The 26,882-nt window shown below is 37.7% G+C and overlaps 1 protein-coding gene across 2 annotated transcripts in view; it reads right to left on the bottom strand.

Moving 5' to 3' along the window:
* adipor2 (adiponectin receptor 2) overlaps window positions 1-25,392 on the bottom strand; it is a 40,099-nt gene extending 14,707 nt beyond the window's left edge. The window contains exons 1-3 of one of the 2 annotated variants that reach the window (XM_062995288.1): window positions 25,297-25,392; window positions 18,459-18,751; window positions 2,026-2,169 (exon numbers count right to left, since the gene is read on the bottom strand). In XM_062995288.1, coding sequence (XP_062851358.1) covers window positions 2,026-2,166 — 141 coding nt within the window. In that variant the 5' untranslated portion in view covers window positions 2,167-2,169; window positions 18,459-18,751; window positions 25,297-25,392. Of the gene's footprint in view, window positions 1-2,025; window positions 2,170-5,988; window positions 6,013-18,458; window positions 18,752-25,296 lie in introns of those variants that run through there. The other variant, XM_062995295.1, reaches the window with a different exon arrangement.
* Window positions 25,393-26,882: the final 1,490 nt, after the last annotated feature.

Raw genomic sequence — 26,882 nt, 5'->3', positions numbered from 1 at the left:
GCGATTAATATAAGCTGTTTAATATTGTGTTGTGGGTGAGCTTACCAGTCATGTACAATCACTAAGATCAAGGTATTTACAATATGACAAAATGTTTTCACAGGACCATGCATACTAGTATGCTTCCCAACCCTTCCACACTCTCCTAAACGGCATGTTTAAAACAGTAACATTAGTGGAAGAATACTTTTTGGTACCACTGTGATATTTAAAGCACAGCAACTCATGTTTCAGCTGCGCCACTGCTCTACTAGTGCTTCAGCATTATAAAGCATTTTATTATTACTATTATCATACCCTAATTTTTTATGCTAAATGCAGCGTGTACACATCCTGGTAAAAGTAGCCATAAATTTGTAGTTCTTTTTTTATTTTTCGTTTTTCTTTCACGTAAGGATTGGTGGTGGACTAAAATGACCAGTCCAAAAGTCCCCTAGTGAGTTTCAACTGCAGTGAGAAAGCAATCTGACCCAACATAAGTTTTTTTTATTTTATTATTATTTTAAAAATTACTTTATTTAAAAATAGGTTAGCATATATATGCATTATTTTCAGAATTGTAAATGCCCAAAAATTTCACTGATGATTTCTGCAGCATTCTGAATTCTGACAAAAATATTAGATGCAGTTCATACAAATAATGCATTACATTTAATTACGGACACATGTTGGTTTATTTGCTTATTTTTGATTAATGAAATAGATTTATAACTTTGTTTTTGCTTAGTCTGAATAGCTTTTCTGTTTACATTTGTGCCATGTCAAACCAAATTGTAGAAAACTGAACACAAAAGTATAAATCTAATTCTGATTTGGACTAGTTATCATCTATTTATAACTAATTTTAACTTTATGAGTGCTTGGGTGGTGCAGTGGTCTAAGACGGTAGCACATCACTGCAGAGTGCTCGAGCTCACGAGCCACTCAAACACAATTGGCCTTCTGCCACTGCAATATGCGATCTCCAGGACTGGTCCAGGCACTGACTGAGTCACATAGAGCTTAGTGTGGCTCTTTGTACACGATACAGCTCTGTGTGGGGATTGAGCACTAGCAGGTGATAAGAGGAGATGTCTAGGAGGGGGCCTGTGGTGATCCGGCTCTCCATGAACAGATTGAGTTTTGAGCAGTTGGCAGCGGAGTTATAATTAGGAAGTGGAAATGATTAGATAATAATAAAACAAAAAGACAAAAATAATATAAAAAAGTGACATTATGCTTAAAAAAGAGGAAAAAACTGTTCTGTCTGGGCAGAATCATTTCAGTAACCTATCCAGGATTGGTTTTATTGTTGTCAGGGGCTCACAGTACATTATGATGTTGGGTTAAACCAAGACTCATTTTTTGTAATTCTTAGAAAGCTTGAAATCATTGAATATGTAGACATCTGAAATGATTAATGTGGTAATTGAAGGCCTGCTGTGAATTTCAGTAGATGCAAAGCATCATCGGAAACTGGCTCTCATGACTACACTCCACATTCTAGCTTTAATGGGGCAAAAGCTGAGTGCAAGAATTAGATGGAACAGAGACGATTTCTCAAGGAGGCGCTTTTAACCCAGTACAGCATTTCCTCTACAGAAGAGGAAATCAAGAGAAAACCAGAATAAAGGTCTTAAAATACACACAACAGAAGGTTCATGCTCCTGTCTTCCCAACTGCACATGACTGACTATCAATAGAACTGTAAGTAGCCTAAAGACAGGAGATGGGTAATGAGTATTGGCAAGGCTTCCATGCTAATAGTTTTTCATCCAAAGGGAGAAGTTGCTCTGAAAGAGGTTGCAGCTGTTCGGCTCAGGCGCTGATGTCCGCATGTGATACTAGATCATCTGTATTCATGAATGCTGCCATTTGAGGTCCCTCTGGCTGTGTATGAATGTTTGCTTATTAAATGTGTAAGGGAGTGAACAGAGCACGTGGGCTTGTTCAGTGTGCAGTTTGTGTTTACAAGCTCTTGCTACTGAAGCATGCTGCAGACATGTGTGTATATACGTACAGTACATGTATGTGTGTGTGACTGACCTTATGGACAAACTCCTCCATTTTTTCCATAGCGTGGTGGGCCTGCAGCAGTGGCGTCATCCCCATAAAGCCTTCGTCAGAGTTTTTCTCTTCCTCTTGCTTCGTCCTCTTCTCTTCTTCATTATGTACCGTTCTGGGCATCGTCTAGGAACAAAGACAAAGATCAAGATCCTTAAGAATAGATTCACTTTCGGCTGTGATTAATGAGCTCTCCTTTGCTCCTTTAACACACAACTTGGTGCTGTGAGGTTATGTTCGAAAGCACATGCACAAGACATTTTGTGCAAAAGTTACACCAATTAAAAACATATTGTTTGGCTTGACCTCACTTATGGCATTTTTCAGAGACCAGGGCATTTTTCGTTCCTATTCATCCCTAATCTATGCAGCACTTTGTTGTGGTACCAACATAGTGGGGGATGGGGGGTGTAAGGCAGTTTGATGAAAATGAAATGAGATGAAAGTTAATGAACTCGTAATGAACTGTTCGCTTCTGGCTAATGCTTAAAATTTACACTGTGAATGCTAAACTGGTTCAGCTCAATCTTTACTGCCACATTCAGTTCGACTTTATGCTTATATTGAATAAAAAAGACAAACGCAAAAAAATGTTCAAGAGATTTAAGAGTTTTATTGTCATGTGCACAGAAAAACCAGCAGTTACACTGTACAATGAGATTCTTACTTTGTTAGTCCTCCAAACGTCAAAGTATTATACATAAAAACAAAAATTAAACTAACACAATAGAAAACTTAGTATAAAAACTTTTTAAATATAAACTTAAACTATAAAAACTTTTATATACAATGAGTAAAAACAGAAATATAAGTAAACTAAGGTAGTAAAAAAAAAAGGCACATAGCAGCAGTTGTTTAAGGTGCAGAAAAATTGTGCAATGTTTAAGAATATAGCAGCATTTTAAGTTATTTTAAGTACCTTTTAAGTTGTTTAAGTTGTTTTAAGGTGCAAATATGCATAGCAGCAGTCATTGGATAATAATAATAATAATAATAATGTAGGATAGTAAGATATAGACGTTGATACGGAACTTGTGTGTTTATATTTTGATGGGATGCTGTTGTAGGTTATTAGTTAACCATCAACTAAGAGTCACATGGAGCTTAAAGTGGTTCTCAGTAAGCAATGTGGCTCTGTGTAGAAACCAAACACAGAGGTGATAAAAAGCAGCCTCAGATTGGACGTGTTGGAGGAGGCGTGTGGTAATTCGGCGCTTCCTGATCAGATTGGAGATTGTGCAAGCGGCAGTGAATTGACAATTGGAAAATAGAAATGACTAGATTGTGAGATAAAGGGGGAAGGGTGTTTAGGAAAATGAAAAAAAAAAAACACAGATGTGGACCGATATGGCAAACTATTTAAGATAGTGATTGTTTTTGGTTTATTCACTTCCACCTCTTTTGCAGAGTTATTTATTGAATTAAGGTTATCGCTGGGCTGCGAGTAGTCATTGGAGAGCTCCACTACAAGAGTGACTGCTGGAGAATATTAGATGCTATGAAACAGGAATGACCATGGCCAAATCGTTTTTACTACACAAATAATGGTGAGGCACCTCTGCCAGGTTTACTTACCAGCCTGGCAATGCTTGCACAGCTACCCAAAATTTGCCAGAGTCTAATCCTGCTTTCCCATGATGCACAGCAAAACCTCTTTGCTTGCTTGGTGTGCCATTGTTTCTCTATGTAGCGAGGCAATGCAACTTAGATGGCTCCTGCGCTACCTTGAGTGCAGTACAATGCCTGGATCGACCAGTTTTTTACAGCCTGCTGCAGTGTTGGTTAAACTTTAACCCAGTTTGTGCAAAACAATGAGACAAATTGTTTACATGACATAATCAGAAGCAATGCAGTACCACTGTGTGATGTAGCATGGTGACTAGTGAACTGTGAAATGAGCAGAGCTCAATGAGGATATAAGAATAGCAAGCCCATGCTTTAATTAACAAGTCCAACAATCACTTGACGTGGTTTTCTAGCTCTTAGTAAGATGTAATTCACCCTTAGATTAGCAAAACCTTTAGGTTTCATAGACTCACTTATTTTTGATGTTTTTTTTAATCTTTAAAATGACAACCTTTGCCAGAGATCCAAACTCATTTTAAACTAATATCATTTCAAACACAACTGCATTTGAATACACTGCCAATACTAAATCAATGTTGTTAACCAATGTTAATATCTAACACTGTCAGTCAATAGTGGAACAGTCAGCAGAAACACTGTGGTAAGCAGCAATATGCACCTATCCTCACAAACGGAATACAAAACACTTTTGCGAAATTAGCCTTAATTACACAGTGTATATGCCACATCAGGTTAAAAATGATTCAGGAGGTTGACTACCTCAGATATGGACCATACAATTGTCAAATAAACAAAGGAAGAGCAAGCAAGAAAGAGAAAAAGAACAGCAGCGAGTAAATGCTGCATAGTAGCACAGGCTAGTGTGGCACTCTTAAGCAGATTGGACTTTGCCAGAGGGGTGTGCAGGAATTTACTAATCAGTGTTGACACGGCTAAGCACAGATCTAATTCTTTACTGCTACAAACTACATCCCTATGTAAAGCACAGGTAGTCTCTGCTGCCAGCAACATAGCTTTACAAACAACGCATGGTATGAGGCTGTGTCGGACTGTTGACCTTGAAGCTGTCCTACGCTGAAAATGCTTAGTATTCTACACCCAGCACAAGCAACTTAGCCATTCATTTAAACAGAAAAAGGGAAGACATATGCCAGTGCATTATGATGCTCCTTGCTGGAACAATGTCTCAGCATTTGTACTACAGAACAGTTTATTTCAAGTAATCTAATATCAACAACAAACCAACAGAAAAGTAAAGCCTTAACGTCAAATGTGTTTCAGCATTCCCTCTTAATGCTTTGAATGGTCTGATTAATGCTTGAATATAGGCATATAAATACATACACTTAGGGGGTTGATAAGAGTGATCTATAAATACTCCAGTGCGTAACAACACATCTTCCAAATGTGGATGATTTGATTTTAAAGACAGTGAAGTAGCTGCTTTAAAGATTTGTTGACAGATACTACAGATAGTAAAAATTGAAGGTCCCTCTATTATCATTCCTAGTCCCTTAAAGATTTAAACACTTACAGACCTCACATAATTTAAATGTTCAGAAAGACAAACCTTTGTAATCAGAAACAGGGCTCTAGACTAACGTTTTGCACTGGTTGCACTGGTGCACCTAACTTTTTTTCTTAGGTGCACCAGCACAAAAGTTAGGTGCACCCAAATTTTCGACCGCATCGCATTTAACACCGCAGTTTTACAGGTTCACTTTTTTTTTTTTTTTTTTAATCACTTTCCATACAGGCAATATTGACTTGTAAATAACTAACAATCTGGTCAACATGGTTTCGTCTGATGATCTGTTTGCTGCTGCCTGCCGCTGAAAGGCAGTGGGGAGAGGGGACACTTGGGCAGTGCATTTATCGAGGCATGTAATGTGTTTTATAGAGGCATTGGGCTTTTTCAGCCTTTCAATTCAAAATGTATTAGAACCAGTCACAAATATACTATTGCCGGCCACTGTCTTCTTTACAGTTAATTATAGTATTACAGACTAATTATAGCACACTTATAAAAATAATAGAGTAAATGTGTATGTATGTGTGTATATCTATTTATATGTGTGTGTATATTTAAAATTATATGTATATGTTTGTGTGTGTGTTAGAGTGTAATATTAAATGCAGTGCATTATATTATCGGCTTTACTGAATCTTTTACACAGATTCCCAAAATCGCTTGCGGTGCACTCACTGTGTATTTTGACTACATGTATTGTAATATATTTTGGTCTTTTAGTTATTTTTATATTTTACTTAACGAAAATATTGTCGTGTTTTTACTTTCACTATCGCGGCACTTTACCGCTAGCATTAGCCCCTTGCTACTGTAGAGGCTCGGCTCACCTAGCCGCTGTCCGGTGGGGATGCTGCGGGTCTTTTGCTGTGCGGTGGTGGAGGTGTGGGAATAAAGACACACGGCAGGGTAGAGTCACTTTAACTGTTTAGTCAGGACTTAAGTGAGCGTTACAACACTTTACACCGCCGAGCTCCAGAACCCGAACTTCCATTCTGGAACATCCGGCGAGTCTCATATACAAAACTAAACTTACGGCAGAACGTCCGAACGCACGTGTATAAACCTGGTGCTGCATTCTGATTGGCTGAGCTGAATGTCGCTCACATATCACCGCTACAATATTGTCCCGCCCTTCACTATCTCTGATTGGTTTAGACCATGATATTGGCCTAATGTGTGTCTGTTGTTTTTTTTCCCCTCGGACGCCTGGTCGCACCGGTGCGACCTGAGATTTTTTTTAGTCGCACCATTGAGAAATTAGGTCGCATGTGCGACCAAATTGGTCGCACTCTAGAGCCCTGAGAAAGTAAATAAGGTCAATCCCTATTTCCAAAGAAGCTGATACACTTTCTTAAAATGCAATAATAACTGAAATCTGTAATTTGATAATTCAGTTGAACCTTTATTTAACAGAAAGAAGACAAAAATATTCTAGCTTTTTAATAGTTAACGTAATTCTACTTGTTAAATATAAACAAATTTAGAAATTGTAGCCGGCAACATATACAAGCTGGGAAAGAGGCATATCTTCTTATACTTTTAATCTATGAGCAACTGAAAATGCAATTTTGCAAGTGGAATCTTGGCCCATTGTTGTTGTATACAAGATCTAAACTGCTCAACATGGTCGCCTTTTTCTGATTCTCCTCTTCATGACATGCCATACATTTTTAATAGGAGACAGATCTAGACTACAGGCAGGCCAGTCAAGCACACACACTCTGTCTACAAAACCACACTGTTGTAACTCGTGCAGAATGAGTCCTGGCATTGTCCTGCTAAAACAGACCTAAAGTTCCTGGGAAAAAATGTCTCCAATATAAGATAAAATACCAATATAAGCTTCCACATCAATGGTACCTTTAAACATATGCAGATTGCCTATGCTGTGGGCACTGATGCACCCCAATGCAATCACAGATGCTGCTTTTTGCAATTTTTATTGGCAACAGTCTGGATAGTTTTTTATCATCTTTGGCACATAAATCCACCTTCTGTTATTGTTTTCCTACACACTCGAGTAATGTATGTCACTGTGAGTTAGTTACTTACAGTTTTGAGGTGGTTGGACATGGAGGCCTATAAAAAGTACAAGGAATAACAATAGAAAGCTGAAATAACCATATAACAAGGAGTGAAAACTCCAAAAGGTACACTGTAAAAATACTGCAGTAGAAATACTGGCAGTAAGAGCAGCACATGCTTCTCTTAAGGAACTTTACTTGTCAGTAAGAGGAGCTGGTCAGACTCCTTCAAGAGACTTCGGTCAAATCTATAATGCATTACTAACCTATTTCCCATGACTGCTGGCAAAAGAGTGCAAGTATGTGTGTCTGGCATGATCTCATATTGTTTGTCCACAGTCTGCTGAAGGCCATAGCCAAACTGGCCTATCTAGCAAGACAGTTTATTAAATACAGTATAAACATAGTAGCGATCACAGTCACTGGAAATATTATGCCTAAATGTTAAAAATATAATCATAAAGTGATGTTATAACATCAGAGATGCTGACATCCCCTTATATCTGCACTTATATCTTGTTTTCTCTGTGTTGTGGTATATGTGTGAGGGAGTAAGCAAGCAGCTGTAGGCTTTGTAAAGACTACTTGGGCCTCAGAGGGGCACCAGATGGATGTCTTTTGAGCAAGTTGAGCAGGCAATATAACAAGGAGGCCACTGTGGGCTGTGGAGTGGAACCAGCTAATTAAAGACTTGAGCTAAAAGCAATCCATATGGTTATATTAAGATGTTGTGTGTGATATTGATGATCCTGTTTACTACAAGAGTGGAGTCCTTTTTTCACATTTCTTCTTAAAATCATAACTCCAGAAAGATAAGGCCTCAATCAAATTGTTAACTAACCGGTATCACCTAGGGTTACACCACAAACAGTATCTCAGTCTCTAGGGTAAATGTCCTGGGGAGAAATGTGCTTGTTCATGGACATGTTGAATCATGTTTGTGTTGTAAATATGCATAATTGTTTTTTATATAATTTAATTGTTTTTAAACCTTTTAGAAGTTGTATACAATATATAGGTAATTCCTAACTAGTTATTGCTTGCCTGATCCTCCTCTTTATGATGTCCCATACATTTTCAGTAAGAGACAGATCTGGACTGCAGGCAGGCCAGTCAGGCACACACACTAGGTGTCTACAATGGCAGGCTACTGTGTCGCATGCACAATGAGGCCTAGCATTGTCCTGCTAAAATAACCATGGACTTCACGGGAGAAGACAAGCTGAATAAACAACTGATATTAAAGTTTTGTTGCATCAGTGTTTGCAATCAAATGGATCATGGGTGAAAAGATTGAGTCATTTTTTATGCAACAACCATGCAAACAATCTTTGAACCTAAATGGAAAAAAATGAGTGACAGAACATCCAACTTTCTAAAGTTACGCTATTACTGTGCAACACTGTGCTTTTATTTCTGTTGCGTAGCTACTGCACACCACCACACAGTGAACACATGATCTAACTGACCCTAGTCCAGCAGATTAAAAAATAATCAAAATACAGGTGAAATATTATTATATTCGGTGTTGTTCAGCTTAAAGTAGTAAAACAATATACAGTCTTCAGCTTATAGCTGTTCCTACTGGTTTTAACACGACTCAGCTTCCAGTCATCCACATGGTATAGTATGATCTGCACATAATTTCCGTTGTTAGCTTTGGGTACATTTTTAAAAAATTGCCTACTTGATACATATGGTCATAAGTAAGGAGGTTATGTTTGGGATTAGGTAAACAGAAAGACATATGAATGAGTCTGGTGGGCAGATTAGAATTACACTAATTAACATTCATCTGCATCATCTATAAGCTACTTTAAAACAAAGTAATGTGTGCAGTTCAGAGCCAAGTTTAGCACACTAAGTCATGTGACGACTGGAAACAACTGAACACTTTTGTGCTGCTGCTTTTGGAAGTAACATTATTAAATGGCTAAATTCCATTTAATAAATAAATATGTTCCATAAGGGCATTAATTTCCAAAACCCACTTTTGTGTAAGCCATTGTATTTTTAACCCTTTGATGCACAATCTGGGTCAGAAGTGACCCGACTGAGTCTTTATTTTCTATATATTTGCAATAAATTAATTTAGCCATTTAAGCTTCCATGAATTCCTCAATTAACTTGTTTTTGATCATCACAAATCCTTATTTAAGTTTTATATTTTTTACTTTTTTAATAAAAATCATTTTTGTATCACTACCCTTCTAATGCACAACATGGGTCAAAAATGACCCTTATGTATTTACTATGGAATTTGATAGGAACTACTGACATTTGTAAGTGTTTGTAGTCAGAAACATATTTACTGATCTTTTGAAAGATAACCAAAGATTAGGCTCTTGAACTTCACTAGTTAGAGAAATATGTCCAATACTATTTGCTTGCTAGCTGTTAGCATATTCTATTCTAGATAGCTTGTATTAGCTATAAAAAAAGACAGTAAATACATGAATAACTGACTAATGTGCATATGAAAATTTTCTTTGCTTTTTAATTGCCTTTTTTAAAGTGTTAGGACAGCTGGTCTCTGATGCTGGTGACCTAGACTATGTGCCACAGGGCAAAGATGGAATTGAGGGTGTGTCTGTGAATCCATCTCACCCAGATGAAGAAGACTTCTTTGATGACACAGAAGACTCATTTGAGTCCTCTAAAGAGGAAACTCAGACTCTGAGTAAAAAATTTAGTAAAATGTGTCTTACTGGAGCTAGCATCCCTCATTCAGGGCAGAACAAGAAGCTAAAACATCTTGAGGAAATGCCCAGGACCTGCATTTGTTTCAACAACTGTTTCACCAAAAGAAACAGTGGGGTCAAAAAGTATTTAGTCAGCCACTGATTGTGCAAGTTCTCCTACTTAGAAAGATGAGAGAGGTCTGTAATTTTCATCATAGGTACACTTCAACTATGAGAGACAAAATGAGAAAAAAAAATTTATTCGTAAATTATGGTGGAAAATAAGTATTTGGTCAATAACAAACAAGCAAGATTTCTGGCTCTCACAGACCTGTAACTTATTCTTTAAGAAGCTCTTCTGTCCTCCACTCGTTACCTGTGTTAATGGCCCCTGTTTGACCTCGTTATCTGTATAAAAGTCACCTGTCCACTGCCTCAAACTGTCAGACTCCAAACTCAACCATGGCCAAGACCAAAGAGCTGTCGTAGGACACCAGGAAGAAAACTGTAGACCTGCACCAGGCTGGGAAGAGTGAATCTACAATAGGCAAGCAGGTTGGTGTGAATAAATCAACTGTGGGAGCAATTGTAAGAAAATGGAAGACATACAAGACCATTGATAATCTCCTTTGGGGTCAAGCTCTCATACCGTGGGGTCAAAATGATCATGAGAACGGTGAGCAAAAATCCCAGAACTACATGGAGGAACCTGATGAATGACCTACAGAGAGCTGGGACCAAAGTAACAAAGGCTACCATCAGTAACACACTACGCCGAGAGGGACTCAAATCCTGCAGTGCCAGGCGTGTCCCCCTGCTTAAGCCAGTACATGTCCAGGCCCGTCTGAAGTTTGCCAGAGAGCATATGGATGATCCAGAAGAGGATTGGGAGAATATCATGTGGTCAGATGAAACCAAAATGGAACTTTTTGGTAAAAACTCAACTCGTCGTGTTTGGAGGAAGAAGAAGAACCCAAGAACACCATACCTACTGTGAAGCATGGCGGTGGAAACATCATGCTTTGGGGCTGTTTTTCTGCAAAGGGGACAGGACGACTGATCCGTGTTAAGGGAAGAATGAACGGGGCCATGTATCGTAAGATTTTAAGCCAAAACCTCCTTCCATCAGTGAGAGCATTGAAGATGGAACGTGGCTGGGTCTTCCAGCATGACAATGATCCCAAACACACCGCTCGGGCAACGAAGGAGTGGCTCCGTAAAAAAGCATTTCAAGGTCCTGGAGTGGCCTAGCCAGTCTCCAGACCTCAACCCCATAGAAAATTTGTGGAGTCAGTGTTGCCCAGCGACAGCCCCAAAACATCACTGCTCTAGAGGAGATCTGCATGGAGGAATGGGCCAAAATACCAGCTACAGTGTGTGCAAACCTGGTGAAGACTTACAGGAAACGTTTGACCTCTGTCATTGCCAACAAAGGTTATATTACAAAGTATTGAGTTGAACTTTTGTTATTGACCAAATACTTATTTTCCACCATAATTTACAAATAAATTCTTTAAAAATCCTACAATGTGATTTCCTGGATTTTTTTTTCTCATTTTGTCTCTCATAGTTGAAGTGTACCTATGATGAAAATTACAGACCTCTCTCATCTTTCTAAGTAGGAGAACCTGCACAATCAGTGGCTGACTAAATACTTTTTGGCCCCACTGTATATTAATCAGTAACAACGTCATTGAGGACGTTCTGAAGAGCAACAGCAGCAAAAGGAAACGAGTAAAGAAGTATTGTCAAAGAAGGATGTGTGGCTTGTATTGTCTTGACCCTGCTTGCATGGGTAGACAAGAGCTGGGATGTGACTTTACAGGAACTCTTTCTGGATACACTGCAAAATCCAATGTGCAAGGCCACCATGACAATTTGACCATGGAGAGCTATGTGCGAAAGAAGGGAAAAGCTGTTGTCCTCTTGAGCACCCATCATTATGACAAATCAGTGGATGTCAATAGTGTAAAGAAGAAACCAGAGGTCATCCAGTACCATACCCTCTGTGTTTTCCACTTCCAACGTGCAAACCATCTGATTCATCCAGTACTATAACAAAACAAAAGGTGGACAGAATGGATCAGATGGTTCGCACCTTGTAAGCGGAGAACACGGAGGTGGCCCATGGGGCTCTGGTACAATATGTTGGATGCTGCCACCCACAATGCCTTCATTATCTTCACTGCTAACACCCTGATTACATGAGATCTGCCCAGCTACCAAAGAGTCACTAGCTTGTGTTCCCAGTGCACCAATTTGTACTGTATCGTGCTTGGAACAATAAATGATGAAATAAATTGATTTCAAAATATATACCAAAAAGATACTCAGCAATACATGAAATAACATAGGAAATGAATATGGGTCGTTTTTGACCCACGTTGTGCATTAGAAGGGGTTTGCTTAGCTTGTGCATCAAAGGGTTAAGCCAGGTCATTCTTATCATCGAACTGACTGCTTGTTGATGCAGTGCTGTTTACAACCAAAAAGCTCTTGGTATCTGGTTACTGCCAAGCCATTCTCCCTATTTATGGTCAACATGTGCAATGTTCCTTTAAAGCAATATCATGCTATGGGGTTTTGTTTTTACCCTTTTCCCCCGAAAAACACATCCACTTTTTCAATGTCAAATACTTACTTTGTATAAAACAAAGATTAAATGAATTTTAGATTAGTTTTAGGCTTGCTGTAGACAAAATAACATTTTGAACACATTAGGATTTTTCCTTTGGTATAATGGAGTTAACTAAAGTCAATAATTTACAGTAACTATTAAAGCAGAACTTTAAGCAATTTACTTAACTTTAAGAGTTCCTTTAAAGCCTGGGGAAGACTACAACCTATGCACTAATCCCGAACAGCAAGTCACATGCTTGATGTGATCATACTCTACATAAATCTCCTGGGAAGCTACTGCTCGAAATATATTTTGGGAATGGCATGTGATCAGTTACAAATCAAGGGTAAAGTATGAGTGAGACAGTATCTAGGGTCAAATATAGCATTGCCTATTGTAATTCCTGGAAGGCTGAAGCCACTTTGTACTTTGGAAGGACATACAACCTAAGCCTGAAAAGCCTGGCTGTCCTTACCATAACGTGGGTAAGAACACAGTTCACTTTTGTGTTCAGCAATAACCTTGAGCACCTGGTGGCCTTGTATCAAAATCAATATTATCAGTATTATCAGTATTATATTATAACTGCTAGAAGCAGACACTAACAGTGCCTTAAATACATCTGTTCGTTCAAAGGGTTTCTGTGTGGCATAAAAACATTTTTATAACATAAACATGGTTACACTTGAACCTTGAACAGATCAACATTATCAGTCTGACTTTACATGGGGGGGGGGGGGGGGGATCTACAAAGTTTCACAAACTAGTTATGCAAAATAAAATGGGTAAACGTTAAGATGTACAAGGTACGGTAAATGGACAAAAGTATTGGGACACTCCTACTAATTACTAAATTCATGTCTTTCAGCCACAACAACAATTGATAACAGTTATAATACATGTAATACAACACATAAAGAAACTCCGGTGGTCTGCAGAGAGCCCTGACCTCAGCCGCACTGAACAGCTTTGGAATGAACTGGAACATCAATTGAGGCTTTCTTGACCAACATCAGAGCCCAGTCATACAAATGCTCTTTTGACTGAACTGGCACAAATTTTCCCAGACATACTTCAAAGTGAGAAGCTTTCTCAGAGGAGTGGCTGTTCAAGCTGAATATAGAGGTCACTCTTTGAAAACAACACATTTCATATGTCAAACCAAATTACTTCGATTGTACTGTGTAAGGTACAAGTAACAGCAACTGGCCAGTTAAAAATCCACCAGCACATCTTTCACCATCACCAAAGGCCAAACGGCTTTGGGGCAGCATTTGGCAGGATGTAAACGCAATAAATAACCTATATTTCTTTCTATTATTTTCAATATAGCTAAAAGTGAAACTCCTTTGTCACTGTCATTTGATATTATAGCACTAAAAGACTAATTATTACTAAACATTTTGATCTAACAATTTAAGCCTGACTGTCTATATAAACAACCGTTAGAACCAACACTATGGTTGCTAAGATAATTCAACCTTTTCACAATTTTACACCATTTCACCTCTATTTCAACACTGCCCATGTCTGTTAATGCTGTTCAGAAAAAAACAACTCTATTATAGACTACAGTCAAGTAAGCTGCATCGATAACTGTTTATCATTGTCCCTTGCAGGAGAAAAGGTCTGGAAATCGATTGTAAATCAACAGGTATATCGATAACAATCGCCAATTTTCTCAAGTTGTTGAATGGTAAAAAAAACTCTGCTGCAGGGATTTATAAGTCTCATAATTCAGTGATGTACTAATGATTTTGTAATAAAGTACAGCTACAGTACTTTGACATACCTTGCAGCTTCACACATCTGTGTGGGCTACACCACCATTACATACACCATAACTTACAACTTATAGAACATAGTGGAAAAACATGCACAATTCAAAATTAGCTGCAAGACTTGACATGGTCTTACCAAAACAGAAATTGTTTTACTTGGTCATCAACTTTTAAGTGCTGGATACTGTTTAGGTGGCCTGAGCATAAAGTTTGTAATATTTTACACTATCTGGCCACACATGGACACCATAAGTTTGTTGGACATCATTTTACACACATGCATCCTGGAACAGGTAGGGGCCTTTTCCAAAGTGCTGTGACAGTTGGAAGCACTTTTGCACTCATTTTATCACATCATGCACATTTAAAGTGGAAAAAAAAAAACAAGCTGTAAAAATACCTGAGGGACAAAAAGAATAGTGGAGAAAACACTCATAAGTAGTGAGTAAACATCTTCATTCATGTGTGCCTTTCACTTTTCACGGCAGTTACATGTTTAACAGCACTGACCAGTTTCTCTACCACCACTACTCTACAACTCACTACTTTAAGACATAAACAAACTAAATAAGAAAACACGGCTAACCATTTTTAATCTTTGTTTTAAAGTCTGATATTGCAATAAATGATATATGTACTCCTTTCTCTTTTAAGCTTTCTTTTTCATTTAAGAGCAGCAAATGTTCCAGGCGGTCACGTAAAAAAATGTTCTTGCAAAATCAGGAAGTGACCTTTGTACAGAGTAACCTACCTAGAGTTAAAAAACTGTGTAACACATACAGAGAATTGCTCACTTAAACAGAAGCACAGATATTTGTCATTTCTCTAAAAATTTCTTTGGAACTAAAGACTGAAGCTTTTTCGTCTTGTAGCTCATTTAAGCTATTAATGATTTTTTTAAATTCTCTCCAAATACAATAATCAGTACTATAAAATTTCCCCTTAAGTAAACAGCAAGATGACGCATCAACAATTTACTGCATACTGCATTCTCTTAAAGATCTCTTTAGGACAGTGTATAAGCTAAACCCATTAAAGTCATTTTATAGTCAGCGTTTGCATACTCTCTTTTTATTTGTCCTTAGAAACCCTGGTCATGTGCTAATGCCCAGTCTTACTCAATAGTGTGGTTAGCTAAATAGCACAAAGTTTCTCTGGAAAAAAAGAGTACAGAGGACAGGACAGTAAAAGAGATAATAAGAGTTAATTAAAGTAGTAAAGCCTAATTTAATGAAATTGTCATGTACACCTAACTGCTTGCTGTAGTGGGTTGGAATAAACAAAAACAGGTACATTTCTATGTAATTATACTACAGGGCCACAGCTGTATACAGACATCCATGAATTAGAGAAAGGGGCACACAGTGATCACATGACTCTCACATGCTGGATGTAGATTTCTTGTGTAAGCACACCAAACTTTCCTGTAAATTCAGGAAATTAACACGTGCAATTAAATGTGTTTTTTTCTGAGCTCCAGTGTATCTGTGCTTTGTTGCTGCCTTGGCACTGTGACTTATAGGAAGATGATTTTTGGATAATGCATCACTACTTCCTTCAAGGTCTAGGGCTTAATCAAACCAACCAAGAGATACATAAAGTTTCTCCTATTTATCAGAACATGAAAATAAACATCAAGCTGTATTCTAAAGCTTGCAGAATCATGAAACTTAATCTAAACAAAAAAGCAACATAAATGGCTCTTGAATGTAAAGCTTAAAGCCGCAGTAATGAGTAAAACAGAATGATGCTTATCGTATTACATTACTGCACTTAATAGTAGGGATGTCAATGATTTATCAGTAAAAAAAAAGTATTTGTTCAATTAATGCTGTCGCTTAAAAGTGTACAGAAGGTGTACACTATACATAGGAGGTACAGACCACTACACACACACACACACACACACACACACACACACACACACACACACTTCAGACTGCTCATGAGAGACTCACCCTCAGAATCGTTTATTGTGCCTTTTCATTTTTGTGCCCTCTCCAGTTTAGTCATTTCCAATTCCTGACTGCACCACTATAATCTGACAAAAGATAGCTGCACACTAGCACCCATCCAACATGCCTGCATTTGCGAGCCAATTCTTTTCACTTGTCAGAGATGGAGTCTCACAAAGAGCTGTATTAAATATGGAGAGTCATGCTATGCCCTCTGTGAATCATCCACCACACATACAGGCATTTTGACCAGCCGACAGATCACATTTGCATCAGCAATGAGGAACTCTGTCAATCTCTCTTTCTCAGGAATGACAAATTGCATGTTAGATGCCCAGCAAGGTCGATTGCAATTTTCAAAATTCGAACTTGAGACCTCAAATCTCAAAAGCGGAGGGCTTGTACATTAAAGCGCTGCACCACCCTAGTGCATCAAGCACTAGGTTTTTGTGGAAACTAAAAGAAAAACTGCTCATTAATGTTATTCTGCTTAATCGAGAATTAAGACATTATACAGTCGACACAAGTAAAATATTTAAGACCTCTGTCATTTTATTTGTTTAATTTGGATGTGCACACTAGGTAACTAAACCCTTTTCCAACCAAGTAAACCCTGTTTGTAAAACAAAATCACAGAAATACACTATATTTATTGAGTTCAGATGTTTTTAGTCAATTACTAACAAATAAAATGAAATTAATTGTCTACAATTTTTGCATGAACAATTTGGAAAAGACCATTTTTTGTTTTAGAGTGTGCCCCAGTCCACAAAGATGTCACTGAAGACATGCTTTGACAGTTTTAGTGTGGAGAAAATCTTGTGGCCTGAACAGGCAGCCACACTGAACACATGAAGTGGAATGTCAATTGTGAAAAACTAGACTTTCTGGTTAAAGATTAGTGCCTGAGCTCATGAATGCTCTTTTGACTGAATGGGCATGAATTCCCAGAAAACCATTTCAACATCATTTATGGTTCTGCGAATGGCTATCAGAAGATTTTAAAGATTGTGAGTTTAACGTAAATTATATTAGTATGAAGTTAAGTCTGTAACTTTCTAAACAGACTAAAGAAATAGATTGAAGAATTTAGATTGACATCTATATAAAATCTAGATCACACACACAGATAACAGTAAATGGGGAGAAGGGAATAGTGGAAAGTGAGGAAAGAAAGTCAAACAGTGTGGTCTGACACAACACCTGTACTGTGTCTGCCAGCAACACAATGCAAATAAGCCCCAGCCAGCATTTGTAACTGAACACTGAGGTCTGTTTAAAGTTTTATACGTCTGGTCATATTGCTGATTATCTATCTGTGCCCAGAGAGTCAGCAAGCCATCTACTCCTTCCACCCAGCTGGGATAGATTTACACTTACCACAGACCAACCACGACATACTAAAGCCTCATTGCTAACTAGATAATTTAAGCCAATATTATTCCAGAAATATTTACACCTTGAGGCTTAGGCTAAAAATATTTCGGTACTGGCTGAGCTGTTAAATACAGCTTACATTTGCAAAGCGTGATATCACACAAATGTCAGACTATTTTAACCATAACTAAACAATACTGGGTTTAAAATGATAAGCCATCCGAATAATCTCAGAACCAACTATGTTCTAGTTTTGTTGCTACACAAATAGTCTGCATGTATGTTGTGTTATGATCACATTTAAAAATCGATATGAAATCATATTTAATATTCTACCTTCTAGCCAAGTTGCAACAAGTCTGCAGAGAAACATATAGCCTGACTGGTTAAATGACCTGTAATGGTGGTAGTCTAGTGGCTAGAGCTTTGGGTTATCAATTGAAAGGTTGAGAGTTCAAATTCTAGCTTTGCCATGCAGCCACTGTTGGGCCCTTGAGCAAGGCCGTACAATGGCTGACCCTGAGCTCTGACCCCAGCTTCTAAGCTGGGATATGTGAAATAAGAATTTGTTGTACTGTACACCGCTATATGTATATATGACAAATAAAGCTATTCTATTCTACAAATACACCTCACTGTCTACTTCAGCAACTTGAATAATTAACAAATAAAATTAAATATGTTAATAAAGACAAATATATTGTTCTATATAGTTTAATGGTTTAAATGACCAGTATTAAAGAACTGTTTATTAACTGCTTGTACAATATCCCTAATTTGGCTGATAGCGAATAACTACTAAGTATAGTACTAATTAAGATTTTCAAAAACTGGTGTGATTGGGAGGTCCTGTACTTACCCCATTTTGTGTACAATCTGAATTAGAAGTTCCTAAGTTTGAGCCAGGGCTTATGCCGTCTGTGGCGGAGTCGTCGATACTGGTGTTGGCCTCATGGTTGGAGGTACACACTCTGCGTCTCAAGACGAATGCTGGGCATTCGCCCTCCCGCGGACCTGAGTCGTCCAGCTTGTCTCCTATCGCGCCCCTTTGTCCTCTTACTGTTGCTAAACACTAAAGTGATTCAGAGCAATCAGGCCCACAGGTTGAAACTGACCTCTTCCAATACTGAACCACCACAAGGGAAGATCAACCTAAGATGGAAAAGTAAAGAAAAAATAAAAGACAATTAATAGAAGCTTTTTTGTAATAAGCTAATCAGGCTTTTGTTATACATTTAATAACAGCTGTTGTTCTGAATGATTTATAAGCAATTCCATATTATGAGCATAGTTGAAACAAAAATTGAAAACTCATTCTACTACTGTAGACACTGTCACAAATAATGTCTTTAACTGTGGGCTAGTGGAGAGCAAAAAAAACCAAAACAATGTAATACTTCCACAATGTGTATCACACAATCCAGTTTTTAATAAAACTATAAACAGAGGAGCTATATACTGGATCTGGATGGGTACCATATTGTACTGTAGAGTACTGCTGTGTAATAAGCTTAACTGAAAGTTTTGCTAAATTACTGACATTATTAAACAAATAACAAAACATTTTGACTGGAGCATGAAACTAACATTATGTGTGATAAATCATGCTGGCCATGCTTGGCATTTCCTGCCGAGTTTTAATAACCCTTATAAAACCTCATACCTAATGCTGAGAGTTTTAAATGGTTATTTGAGGTTATCACACTCAGGTTGAATGATATGATAAGATGTCATATTTCATGTTCTGTGTGGGCCAAAAGTCAAAGACTTCCGTTTAAGTTAATATAATGTTTTTCCATTACAAATCATATAATACTCATAATTTAATGAACTAATTTCACATTATTTAGGATGACACTACTGAAGAGCAAGCAAGCATATTTCTAAAAAAAGAATTGACCATGTCAATTTCTTTGTATAAAAGGCCAGATTTCCTCAAGTCATTGAAGCACAAACTCTTCACAATCACTTCGACCCCACGACCCCCCTCAATTGTGCCTGTTAGACACTTGGCCCGGTTGATGGCTCAGCTGAGATTCAGTCATGAGCTTGATCTCAGCGGCGGTGGGCTAGCGCATTGAACTGCTGATCCACCCTGTATTACGCAAGAACCTACACGTTTTGAACATGTTTTTTGAGCATGTGAATTTCATTTATTTATCAGAATCTTGTTTAAGTTCATCATTTCCCTAATATGGCAGATTACTCAGAAATTCTTGTTTACTTACAAAAGATCTCTGTACTCAAATTTTGCTGATTACATGATTTGTCATGAAAACGTATTACATGCAAAGCGGAAGCATTGTCACTCTCAGACTTTAGATGCAATGGCCCCATTTGCTCACCCCATACAAAAACTGTTTCTAAGCAAGGAAAGTCCTCTGACAATTTTTTTTCCACTCTCAGGCTCTTAATCATGTTTAAGGCAGAACCTAACCACAGCTGCATGAATGACTTCCTTTTATCTCATACACAACCAAAATTTACTTTCACTGTAAATCGAAAGTCTTCTTTTGAAAGAAATCTGATAAATTAGGCTCGAAAAAAAAGAAAAAAACAACTTATTAAGCTTCTATGCCTTGCACAAGAATCGAAAACTCCACTGGCCTGTCATGACCAGCACAAGTATAGGAGTATAGCTAAATGTTGCACAATACTGGACACCCATCCAGAGGGAGGCAGCCAAAAAATTCACACCTGCTTAACAGTGCCATTTACACTGAAGATGAAACTTTAGCAGCCAACATGAGCTACACCTAAAATCATTATTCTTTTTATATAAAAATTATTCTGCATTCGCGATTCGCAAGTGTTGTAATTCATTCCCTCTCATGACTTGAGTTCAAATTGGCACTTTATTACAAAAATGGTGCAATTTCATCCCTCTGGAAACTTCACTGCCAACAAGGTGCTCTTGAATGATCAAAGGAGGGTAGAGTGGAAATATTAAGCAACTACATGAGTGATCATCAAGTGGTATAAAGTGCTCTCATTGCCCAAAATGCTTGACTTTTATTGCAACTAGCAGCAACAGTTATCACCTAAAAAATTAGCAAAAAGTCACATGGCTCTCTCCAGCTATTACAGAGTGACCTTTGGCCTATTGCATGCTTAGCTAATGTCCTCCTTGCACAGACAGTGTCACAGTTGTGCCATAATTATGTTCATTTCTTAATAATGGATGTAATTGTGCCATGGGGGATGTTAAATGATGTTACGCATTTTCTTCACAAACCCTGATCACACAATTTCTCAGAACTTTGTCCTAGACTTTTTGAAAGCCTCCTCCTCTTCTTGTTCATTTAGATGTGTTCTCTAAAACTCTGGGGCTTTTCAGGACCATGTATATTTGTAGTGAGATCACATGACAAGTTGGACCAAGTACATACATTCAACAAATGATGTAGCTTTTTATAGCAACTAGTTGCACCAAAAACCATTTGATTAATAAATCAAAATAAATTTGTACAATAAAGCATATAACTTCAGGCTGTAACTACAATATGTGGAAAGGTTTAGGAGGGTTAATACTTTCATTGACATTTTCGGTATTTAGTGGACGCCTTTATCCAAAGTGACGTACAGTACTGTAACAGTATACAGTCCAAGCAATTGAGGGTTAAGGGCCTTGCTCAAGGGCCCAACAGCAGCAACCTTACAGTGGTGGGCCTTGAACCAGCAACCTTCTGATTACTTGTAGATGGCACTTTAAGTTTTTACACACAGACTTAATAGCGATTAATATGGCTAATCAAATTATTCCAGTCAACAATAAGAGTCTTTAAGAGACCTGTTTTTTTAGGCATTTTAAGTTTGTTAAAATACCTTAGATCCAATGTTAGGGATGTTTAAAAGTTCATTGTGGGCACCCAGGTGGCCCAGTGGGATATTTCGCAGAATATTTCACTAGCACACCAGCGGAATTGTGCCCGCTAGATGACGCCCAGCCGACCGGTAGCAGAGCTGAGATTTAAACCGGGGTGATCAGAATCTCAGGTCTGCTACCGGTCGGCTGGGCGTCATCCAGTGGGCACAACTGGCAGTGCCTGCAGCAGACAAAATTGGCCACCGAGTGTGCTGAGTGGGAAAAGACCGGACTACGTGGGCAGGATCATCACGCGCTGTGCAAGGACCCTGGTTAGCAGACTGAGGTGCCTTTGCAGATGTGGAGGAGCCTCATGTGTGAATTCACTGAGGCACTGGCAAAAACGATGGTGTTGAGGGACTGCGTACATGTCGGAGGGGGCATGAAGCAGGCTAAATATAACCTCCTCAAACACAATTGGGATCCTCAGCAGCGGAAGACTAATTGGCTGTGCTTGGCTATGCCAGAAGCCAGGCAATACCAGGCGTCACTGGTGCCAGCAGATGCGTCGTGTCGCATGAGTATTGGGTCAAAACATCTGACTTTTTCATGTATGAGAAGAATCTTAAAAACATAATACAAAGGAACAGTCAACTAAAAAAACAAAACAATCTTGGAGGGAGGAATAGGTGCACATGCCATATGACATGAGGGCAGACTGAGTAAAGGGGTAAGCAGACCCTCTCTAAAGGACTCTGTTTTATGAGACATGATCACAAGACCAGGCAGTAACAAGTGAGAGTACAACACTGGCAGAGAGTGCAATAAAAGCAGGTCTTCTGCACAAGATGGAAATATGAAACTTACAAGGAATGCCCATTACAGCAGTGTGGATAAGACTTACTGAAGAGAAGCCTCATTGGGTGCAGTTTGGTTTGTAAGTGAAAGAGATGTAATATACATAACGTCCAAATTATTTGTGTAGTAATTGCTGGATGTGATGGAAATTCTTACAAGGTTTCCTCCTTGTAATACTTAGGGAGTTTGTATTTGCTGCTGCAACACAACAGTCAATTAAGTATGGAGGTCAATTATTCAGGTATAACCTGTCTTCTGTGTTCCAAATCCCATGGAACTTTTGTATACTAGATACTACAAATGTTTTTTCAAAAATAAACACTTTAAAATTAAGTCTAGACACACTGGTTCTGTAAAAACGCATTACATAGAAAAAATCACACACACTTTATGGTTAACCATATGACTTAGCTACACATACAAGCTGTAATCATGAGCACAATAGCCACATGTAAAGTCAACAGTCATACTAGGTGGTCAAATGCTTTATTTGCTCTAACGCATTTTCAGCACACATGATTCAGCCCTGTTAAATGAAAAAGGACACTGAAGGACCTGAAGGACCAACTACCAATAATCAAGAGAGAAAACTGTCAATGTAATCAGAAACTGACATAAGCAAAATTACATGGACGACTAAACAGCAAAAAGTTCCCCTACACACATCAGTCAACACAGCATGGAACAAACTGGAGTTGACCTCCATGAAAATGCAATTATATACTATCATATGCAAGGCACTATGTTACTGCTAGTGACATACAGAATAGAGAACATGCAGCACTTACTCTCTGTACCATATAAAGCTTACGACGTAAAAAAGTGACTTTCAAATTAGGAAAGGTAAGCTTTATAAAATACATTTATTTTCCCATTTTATATTATGACATATACTTTTTCAGCCCACCCCAGCTGACACTTTATCTTACGTACTTAGCATGTATACTTTTTTAGAGTATTTAAAATAAAAAGTAATGAATTGCTGCACAATAAGTATCCACCTTAAGGCAAAACCCATTATTTGATTACTACTAACTGTTAGTAAGGACAGGCTGAAAACTCTCGATCCCGATTGTTATCCATACATATTAATTCATATTAAGAGAACACGGACACAAGCAAACATTAGACAAACTTTCAAACTGAGAATATCATGGAAGGTCTAGATACTTGACATCACATAGGTGTATTAAACAACACTTATTGGTAAAACTGATGAATTGGGGGGCACTTGGAAGGATCAGAGGTTTAAAGTGATACGAGTGTTATGCTGGATTACTCATTCTAAATATATACCTTATAACAAACATGGGAATTAAAATTTTACTTTTTTAGCTTTATAATCACAGCTAATTATAAATGGTGCTGTGAAAATTTACATATTCTCATGTAGGATCCTGATACAAATCAATCTTAACCTGTTACTCAGGTTAGCCCAGTTAACCAAACTGAACTCACTCATTCTCGACACATTATGAGAAATATTCATCGAAAAAGACAATTCTGCTTGGATTAATTGAAGGTAAAAGTGGAAGAGGACGGCCATCAACAAGATGAATGGATACAATTGAAGGAACAGTGAGTGAGCCATGAACAAGCCTAAAGATCAAAACAGAAGACAATGCTCTGCAGAAACACTACCCATATGGCCCCCTGGAGTCAGAATCGACTTGATAATAATATATCATAATAGTAACAACAATAATATCAATGCATTCTGCATTAATTGTTTTAATAACACTTTATAGATTTTAACTCACTTAAATGTATATTACACAACGTAGAAAATGTTGTTTCTGCATGTAACGTGCATTGTAAACACTTAATACTGAATGCTACTATGCTATATTTCTTTTTAGTTAACATAAAATCTGAGAAACATGAATTGTTATTCTTAAAATATTTCAATGAATCAAAAAAATGTCAGTAAAAGTTATGGAAAAAGCCAAGCTAAAAGTGGATGATCAAACTTCATCAAGACAAAGTTGGCTCGTTTGTTTTTGTTTTAATAGACAGGTGTTAATACAGGTAACTAGAAATACAAAATAAGGTTCAAAAAATATATTTAGTTCCAAATTTGAAAAAGTTTTCATTGTTCCTAATGGCTTGAGAAATGACATGGGGAAAAATCTGTTGATAAAATGCCTATTGTAAAGTTTTTAGATTTACTTATACTAATTTTCATAAAATCTGTATTGCTTAATGTTGCATTTAAGATACAGTTTGTACTGCAGCGCATATTGTTCAACTTCAGACACGTTATGATATGTTGTTGGTACAGTAATGATTTATATAGGAATATATTTGTGTATTGATATAGGCAAACGAGATGTCAGTAAAATGCTTTGCTGTGGAGATAACAGTTCAGCAAACAAACCTACCTAACGGTAGATGTCAGCCACAGAATTAAGACAAAGAGAGAGATTTGTGTTTCTATCCAGACGCTTTTTACGTTATTAAGTAAGCTTTATCTACTCATTTTACCTCTAAGGTTAAATAACAAAGTATTTTAGTTGTCATTACTACCAGCTGAAAGGACGATACATGAGATAATGTGAGCGGTTTGTTTACAGTGGAGTAAACGTTAGCTTAGCTCAAGTTAGCCTGTCCTCTACCAATCTCACAAGAGCAACTGTTTTGAGGTTTTTGTGTTTATTTTTTTTATAAGTTTGGACGACTGTTAAGTAAACCTGCTGTATCTCTATCAAACTAGTTAATGTATGAAAAATTAACTCAGTGGTCAGAAACGTGCTAGCTGCATGTCAGGAATTGTCAAGTAAAACCAGACGCGAGTACAACATGGATTAGTGTAACGGTTCTGCCTTCAGGTTTGCTTTTATTATCTAGTTTTAATATTAGCAAGTTTGCTAAAAGTAACGTCAAGCAATACACACCGAGAAGGAAAAATGGACAACCACTAGACCGCTAGTTTGTGAACAACTAAAAAAGTAACGTGAAGTGACTGTCTACTGGAAAAACCCGGACTGTCAGTATATTAAACAACCATATTACTGAACAAAAACACTTTGTTTACCTTTAGAGCTGATGGTAACGGTGTGTCCTTTAGCTTTTGTTAACAAAGAGTTGCTGCTCTTGTGTATGTCCTCACTCAATTACACTCACACCGACCGCTCCATTAAACTGACTTGTCCTGACGGTCCGCATTTCTTGATGTCGTAGCACTGCTCATGACGCCACTCGCGTGAGCGCCTCACGGCCAATCAGCACGCTACAGTGATAAACTACTAACCAATAATCAAAAACTAGAAAGTAAAGCGTTTATGGGAATTGTAGTTCATGTGTTGTTTGTGTTTGTCGTGAACGAGTCGAACAATTAACCCACAAGAGGTGCACCGGTCGATATGTCTGTTTTTGCTACTGCAGTTATAAAAATCCTTACAGAACTATGTTTTTTTCACGTTTTTTCAAAACTAAACCAAGACTGCATGATTAGTGCAGTGTCCGAAAGCTTTATATATTTTTTTTTTTTTACCACATATGTTGTCTTCTTTTCTGCTGCCTGTTGGTTAAACTAATAAGTTAGACAACAATAAATCCCTACACGTTTAAACAAAAGCATATCCAGTATTATTTATAAATAAGAAATTCCTTCAACTTAAGAATAGAAACATTTTGGAACAAAGATAACAATGATTATATGTTTGTTTATTAGGATTTTAACTCATGTTTTACACTTTCGGTTACATCAGTTCACAAGGTTATATCAAACACAGTCATGGACAATTTAGTGTCTTCAGTTCACCTCACTTGCATGTCTTTGGACTGTAGGAGGAAACTGGAGCACCCGGAGTAAACCCACGCAGACACGGGGAGAACATGCAAACTCCGCACAGAAAGGACCCAGGCCGCCCCACCCGGGGATTGAACCCAGGACCTTCTTGCTGTGAGGCGACAGTGCTACCCACTTAGCCACTGTGCCACCCCAAAGATTATATGAAAATATAAAAAGCCATCACTGGATTACTGTAACTAACTGTTTGGGCTGCGTAAATAGACTTTTAATAAGTACACCTTGCCCAGAATGCTGCACCAGGAGTATAAGCAAAAATGTGTAAAACAAAACACATCACACCAACCTTGGCAACCTTATTACATTGGCTCCCATTCTCTTTTAGGATCAATATTAAAGTACTGCTATTGGTTTTGAAAAGTATTAAAAGGATTAGTGTCACCATACATAATTGACTAGCTGTCTCTACATGCCCCAGGTCATTCTCTAGAAGTCCACAATCAAGTAAAGCAGGTTTGCTTTGTGTACCCACATTTAAAAGCAGGTGTGATAAAGCAACCTTTTGTTTTTCATGCGAAAGAAGGAAATCTTTCCATGCAAAAATTTACCAACACATAATAAACAGGCAGCCTCAATATGACATGATACCTAGCAGAAAAAAATGCTTTTTTCAAACTTTATATTAGAAAATACTTTTAGTAAACACAAAGTGTTAATATTATTTTGTAATTATATTATTAGAAAAAAGAGCATTGAAATGCCTCTCCTTGTCTTGTTTTTGGCTTTTCCAAATACACATATGTAACCCCCATTAAAATACATTCACTGGCTCCAAGTAGCAGCTAAAAATACTTTAAATATGTAGTCCA

This window comes from Trichomycterus rosablanca, chromosome 1, assembly GCF_030014385.1.
Source record: "Trichomycterus rosablanca isolate fTriRos1 chromosome 1, fTriRos1.hap1, whole genome shotgun sequence".
Lineage (NCBI taxonomy): Eukaryota > Metazoa > Chordata > Actinopteri > Siluriformes > Trichomycteridae > Trichomycterus > Trichomycterus rosablanca.
The sequence above is the reverse complement of the archived record's forward strand: the minus strand, read 5'-3'. Positions and strand labels throughout refer to the sequence as shown.